Source organism: Telopea speciosissima, chromosome 2 (assembly GCF_018873765.1).
Source record: "Telopea speciosissima isolate NSW1024214 ecotype Mountain lineage chromosome 2, Tspe_v1, whole genome shotgun sequence".
NCBI lineage: Eukaryota > Viridiplantae > Streptophyta > Magnoliopsida > Proteales > Proteaceae > Telopea > Telopea speciosissima.
Window position 1 is genome coordinate 24,810,375 of NC_057917.1, and position 6,830 is coordinate 24,817,204.

At 43.3% G+C, this 6,830-nt stretch overlaps 1 protein-coding gene across 1 annotated transcript; it reads left to right on the forward strand.

Moving 5' to 3' along the window:
- Nucleotides 1–417: 417 nt before the first annotated feature.
- LOC122650583 (uncharacterized mitochondrial protein AtMg00860-like) lies at nt 418–1,598 on the forward strand. Its single transcript, XM_043843984.1, has 2 exons — nt 418–561; nt 1,146–1,598. The coding sequence occupies exons 1-2, from the start codon at nt 418–420 to the stop codon at nt 1,596–1,598; spliced, it is 597 nt and encodes a 198-aa protein (XP_043699919.1).
- The last annotated feature ends 5,232 nt before the right edge of the window (nt 1,599–6,830 follow it).

A 6,830-nucleotide genomic window follows, 5' to 3' on the forward strand; every position in this document is an offset into this window, starting at 1 on the left:
AGTGTTATTCGGCTCAAGTGCATCTCACTCTTTCGTTTCTATTGCTTTTACGGATAGGATGACCATCCAACCAAAGGACATAGGGCACGATTTAGTAGTTAGCACACCACCTGAAAGCGTCATGAGCCTAAAGGAAGTTTACGGCCCCTGTCTAGTGGAAATCTGTGGGAAGAACCTGACCTCCCGCCTGATCAAGTTTGACATGAAGGACTTTGACGTAATATCAGGCATGGATTGGCTATCCGCCTATGGGGCAAATGTCATGTGTGCAGAGAAGAAGATCTTATTCAAGTTGAATGATGGCTCGGTTTCACCTATCAAAGTGAACCGATGATGAAACCCAAGAGGATAACCTTATCCGCCATCCAAGCACGAAGGTTGTTAGATGAAGGATGTCAAGGCTATTTGGCCATGATAATGGACACCAAGGCGAAGATTAGGCCATTAGAGGAACTTGATATTATTAGGGAGTTTCCCGATGTTTTCCTAGAAGATCTGACCCAGCTACTGCCTAATCGAGAAATGGAGTTCACGGTCGATTTAATCCCTGGTGCAGCACCTGTATTCATGGCACCCTACCGGATGGCGCCTATGGAACTAAAAGAGCTGCAAGTTCAGTTACAAGATTTATTGAAGAAGGGACTCATTCGACCAAGCATGTCTCCTTGGGGAGCACCCATGCTGTTTGTAAAGAAGAAGGATGGAAGCATGCAGATGTGCATCGATTATCAGGAATTGAACAAACTCACAATCAAGAGTCGATACCCGTTGCCACGTATTGATGACCTATTCAATCAATTACATGGTGCAAGGGTTTTCTCTAAAATTGATCTTAGGTCTGGGTACCATCAATTGAAGATCAAGGGTAGCGACATTCATAAGATGACGTTCAGAACCCAATACGGACATTATGAATTCTTGGTGTTATCGTTTGGGTTAACCAACGCCCAGCTACATTTATGGACATGATGAACAAGGTATTCCACGATGTGCTAGATAAGTATGTCATCATATTTATCGACAACATCCTAGTCTACTCCAAGAGCGAAGAGGAGCATGCTCAACACCTCAGGTTTGTGTTGCAGCTATTAAGGGAACACCAATTGTTCGCCAAATTCAGCAAGTGTGAATTTTGGCTCCACCAGATTGGATTCTTGGGACATACTGTCATCAAGGAAGGCATCAAAGTAGACCCAGACAAAGTAAAGGAAGTTCTAGAGTGGGAGACTCCTAAGAATGCCATAGAGATCCATAGTTTTCTGGGGTTGGCTGGGTACTACCGACGATTTATTGGAAATTTCTCACGCATATCAGCACCAATGACAAAGCTAACAAAGAAGGGTGTGAAGTTCGAATGGACCGACGCTTGCAAGAAAAGTTTCCAAGAATTGAGGAATTGGTTGGTGACGGCACCAGTGCTAACCATTCTAGATGGCACCGGTGACATGGTTGTGTACGCAAACGCGTCCCGAATAGGATTGGGCGGCATACTAATGCAAAAAGGAATGGTAGTCACCTACGCCTCAAGGCAGCTGAAGGAATACGAGAAGAACTACCCCACTCACGACTTGGAGTTGGCTGCGGTAGTTTTCGCTTAAAAAATTTTGCGGCACTATCTTTATGGTGAAAAGAGAGAAATCTTCAGCGACCATAAGAGCCTGAAGTATTTCTTCACCCAAAAGGAGCTAAACATGAGGCAGAGATGATGGTTGGAACTGGTGAAGGATTCTGACTGCAATATTCAATACCACCCTGGTAAGGTTAACGTAGTGGCGGATGCACTTAGCAGAAAATCCCAAACCGCATCCATTGCATCTTTAGCCGTTAGCGAGGGAGCTAATAGAAGAAGCTCAAAAGTTCGATTTGGAACTCATGATTGAGGGGATAGCTATCCAGCTGGCAGCGATGGATGTACAACTATCGATCCGGGAGGAGATCATAAAGAAATAGCCAAGAGATCCCGAATTAGCATAGATTATCAGGGAGATAGGATAAGGAGTTCACGGAGACCCAAACTTCTCAATTGCCAATGATGCAGCATTAAAGTTTAGAGACATATTGTGTGTACCGGGTGATTATGATGTACAAGATCGGATACTCAGGGAAGCGTATAACCCACCCTATTCAGTGCACCCTGGAAGCACCAAACTGTATAAAGACCTGAAGAGGTACTATTTGTGGATCGGGATGAAGCAAATCGTAGAACTGTATGTGTCAGAATGCCTCACCTGCTAGCAGATAAAGGCAGAGAGACAGACCTTATGGATTGCTACTGCCACTTTCGATTCCAGAATGGAAATGGGAAAGAATTACCATGGACTTCGTAACCAATTTGCCCAATACAAGAAAAGGAATGAATGCAATCTGGGTAATAGTTGACAGGTTAATGAAGGCAGCTCACTTTATTCCCATCAAGATAACTTATTCGATGGAAAGGCTTGCCCAGCTTTACATTGAAATATGATCCATCTGCATGGTGTACCCGTCAGCATCGTGTCTGACAGGGATCCTCGATTCACGTTAAGATTTTGGGAGAGTTTACAACAGGCGTTGGGATCCCAGCTAAATCTTAGCACGACTTTCCATCCCCAGACAGACGGACAATCCGAAAGAACCATTCAGACTATGGAAGACATGCTTAGAGCCTGCATATTAGAAATGAAGGATAGTTGGGACGCCCACATTCCTATGGTGGAATTTGCTTACAACAATAGCTACCACTCCACCATTGGCATGGTACCATATGAAGCTTTGTATGGCAAGAAGTGTCGCACACCGTTATACTGGGATGAAGTTAAAGAACGAAAGTATCTAGGTCCTAAAATGATACAGGCAACCTGTGAGAAGGTGGATGTTATTAAAGAAAAGATCAAAATAGCTCAGTCCAGGAAGAAGAGCTATGCCGACAATTGAAGAAAGGACATTGAGTTTGGAGTTGGTGAGAAGGTGTTTCTCCGAGTTTCTCCAACAAAGGGGTTGTTGCATTTCAACAAGAAGGGAAAGCTGAGCCTGAGATATATCGGCCCATATGAAATTTTGAAAAGGGTTGGACCAGTAGCATATTGACTGGCGCTACCACCATCTTTGTAGAGCATCCATGATGTATTCCATGTGTCGATGCTAAAGAAATATATTAACAATCCAAAAAATGTACTCACGGCCAAATCAGAGTAGCTGGATGTTGATATGACTTATGAGGAGCAGCCCACAGAGGTATTGGATAGAAGGGAGCACGACCTCTGCAACCGCACAGTCATGTTTGTAAAGGGGAAGTCGTCCATTGGAGGAAGCATCATGGGAGTGCAAGGAAGAAATACAAGATAAATACCCTCAACTCTTCGAGCTATTGGGTAAGCCAATTTCGAGGACAAAATTTTTGTAAGGTGGGGAGATTGCTAAACCTACCCCAAATTGACTGGAACCTTGCCTGAAGGATATGAGCCTGAGACCAACCACTCAAGCACACTGTGGTGTATCACCCCTGTGGTTAGAATCAGTGGAGAACCGCCAAGGATGTCATCCATCATACCTGTGAGGAGATGGCTTGCTCACCCATGCAGCTGCTCAGCCCATTGCCTGATGTACAGCTCCAACTTCAGGTAATCTCTCTCTAATAAGAACATGGGGGCCATGCCCTTACAGATGTTCATTTTGCCTTAGAAATTATGTAGGAGAGGTGCCCTAGTGGAGGCCTCAACCCCTATGAAAGGCCACATCAAAAATAGCAAAGAAACATTCTCTGGGGGATTGACCCAAACTCCCAGTGAAACGCCCAGAGTGTCTGAAATTGCATTTTTATATTTCAGATATATAAGGACCTTGGGTATTGCCACCAAACAACCCAAAACACCTCTTAGGAATTATAGGAACCTTTTCCCATCATTCCAACCATGTGGGTCCCACCTAAATAGCTAAAATGAGGGAGAATCAGCTTAAAAATGCATTTTGAGCTAGGGACTGTAGGGCCAAATAGGCCTTAGTGAAGCTTGGCCTATAAATGGGGGGCCCAACTTCTAAATTTGATTTTCTACTGTTCTAAACGTTGGGAGAGGAAGAGAGAAAGAAAGAAGAGAAGGAGAAGAAGAAAAGAGGAGAAGGAAGGAAAGGAAAGGAGGATTTGGGAGTTTGGAGCTTGGATCAAATTCTGCACAACCTAGGTAACCAAACCTGAGCTCAGAGCACACCCCATATCATGACTCACATCTGTTCTCTGTGATTGAGCTCAAGATCTATGAGCTATACAGTCATGTCCTTGTATTTATGTTATGGAATCATCATCTAGAGTGCTAGGACAGCCTTGGATCTTGCATGCATGTATGATTTAGTATGATTTAAGTAGTTTATATGCTGTATATAACCTGTGTGCATGATCAAATTCAATTCCAGCCATGATCCTAGCTAAATCCTTACTTGTAGTCAATGGATAGTAGCACAGAGACACTCAACCTTGCATACATGTTGTGTATTATGATCCTTAGCCATGATAACTATTGTAATGAACCAACTATGACCTGTACCCAATCTGTTTTAGGAGATTAATGATGTTCTCAAGTTTGATTTCAGCTAGGCTTGGACATCTCTATGATGTCAGAACCCAAACCATCATCCCCATGGTTAACCGAGCTTGGATGCTCAAAACCCATCCCATTCAACTAATTACACATGTTACAACCCCCTTGGGGTCATCCATGGTCGAATTGGGATGACCCCAATAGCCAAATCTAGAACTAGAGCCTGGAATCCCATGTCCTACAAGCACTGGGCATTCCACTGAGAGTTTGGCCAAATGCCCAGTGGTGCTGTTTGGGCCCTATTTTGGTTTAGCCTTTTTGGAACATCACCAATGGGTCTAGAACAGTATGTGGAACATATAATTGACTTAAAACCCTACCCCATCCATCCTTGTTGTCATCCACATCTTGGATGCACAAGTGGGCCCCTCAGTGCTAGGAATCAATGCACAGTCTAAACCACACTTGAGCTGTGGGCCTTGGCACTGATTTATATAATAAGCAGGGCTGTGTATTGGTTAACCCTTCTTTAAAATGCAAAAGAATATGAGTTTTGCATCTCTGGGTGATGCATTGGGTGTTTGACCTAAAGGCCTAGTGCAAGTTCCAGAGAATTACAGCTTAGTGGTTATGAATTCAAACGTGAATCAAACCCAACCTAGACCAACCCTAGGACATTAATCTGATCTGAAACATGTTTGACACATCTTAATGCTCTGGATAACTTAGGTTATAACCCCGAGCACGAGGTGCAGTATCAAATACCGATTGGGACCGAGCTGACTGAAGAGCAAGCAGGAGTATAAGGTGAGTGAAATTACACCATGGGTGTAGTAGGTGTAACATGACCGATGGGTCATGACAACAAACACCAATAATACTTACTGTCTTTAATTAATTGCATTTACTTCAAATATCTACTTAAATTCTGAATTCTTATCTAAATATTGATGGAAATGGCTGGTGTTGTTATATTTGTGTAATTGCAGTTTAGATGCAGTACTCGGCCTGGACATGAAGGGTACGGGGTGACGTAGTATGGGATGCGGGAGCCCTGTACACTTCATATTATGTCATATAGAATGCAAATGGTTAGGGTACCATCACCCGTGCTGCGAACCCTTGCCAACAGGGGTCAAGGTGTTGGATGCCTGTGAGAGAACTTATACCAAAGGTATTTGCTTGACAGGGTGCCCGTCTCCCACGGTACCACTGGATAATCCAGAGGGTTGGTCGGGCTAACCTTGGTGATTGATGCGGGAGTCAACTGGTTTTTTTTGACAACTCAATGGGTGTATCGCAAGAAGAGGTTGGAATCTTATACCAGAGATACATGTATTGGGGATTGTAGTAGCACTGAGCGTGCCTTCGTTGTGATGCTAGGTGGCTTAATAATAAAATGAACCTCATTGCATACAGACTCATTTGGTTGTACTTGCATGTGCATGCATGGTTTGTATTTCATTCACGGGCTCGATGGAGCTCACACTCTTGTATATTTCTTTTGGTTTGATGATATTGCAGGTAGATGTCATATTGGATGGGAGACTCCTCTTGAGTAGGAGAGTCATGCTGATTATGATTGTGTGGGTCTGGACCCGATCGGAGGTCATCCCTCCCTCTGGTGCGGGTGATTACGGTGACTATTGAAGATGGCCGTTGAAAAGTGGGCAGCTGACTTTCTCCTAACCTAGGGATTCTTTTGATGTAGATGACTGTTGAAGATGGCCCTTTTTGATTATTTTATAAAGCTATTTGATGAGCACATTTATGTGTGAAATCTTAGGGCCATAGAGAATGCATTTTTATACTTGGAACAGAGCTACTCGAGGTTTTTGTTTGTATTTTCAGGTTTTAGGTGAATTCTTGTGAAAATAGAGCAAATGATGCTAAGGAAATGTTTTTAAGCTATTTAGTTGTGTTTGGCAGTAGCCGGAAGTGCCCAGGAGTCGAGAAAATCAAGTTTGGATTGAGCACTGAAAGAATTATGCTAATAAGTCAAATTTGAACATGATTATAGTGGGGCCCTTAGCATAATTTAGAGGTGTTAATAGTATGGATGCAAAGTCCATCGAGTCAGCTTTGCAACGGTTCAAACGGCACCTGATTTCGAGTTGAAACGAAGAAGTTACGGTCGTTTTCGTAACGACGCGCGAAGATGGCATATAGGGGTTTGTTTGTAATTATTGAAAATCGACCGGGGACAAAGTAAAGTGGAAGTTTGGATTCGAGGGGCTTTTATCAAAAGTTATCATTCCTGTTAGCCGAAAGATTCCATTTGGAAGGCTCTGGAGTAGTCCAACTTCAACTTGAGATATC

Coding starts and splice junctions, on each gene's coding strand:
- LOC122650583 (XM_043843984.1), top strand. CDS start 418: ATGGACACCAAGGCGAAGATTAGGCCATTAGAGGAACTTGATATTATT. Junction 562..1,145: donor TAATCCCTGGTGCAGCACCT/GTATTCATGGCA, acceptor TGGCTCCACCAG/ATTGGATTCTTGGGACATAC.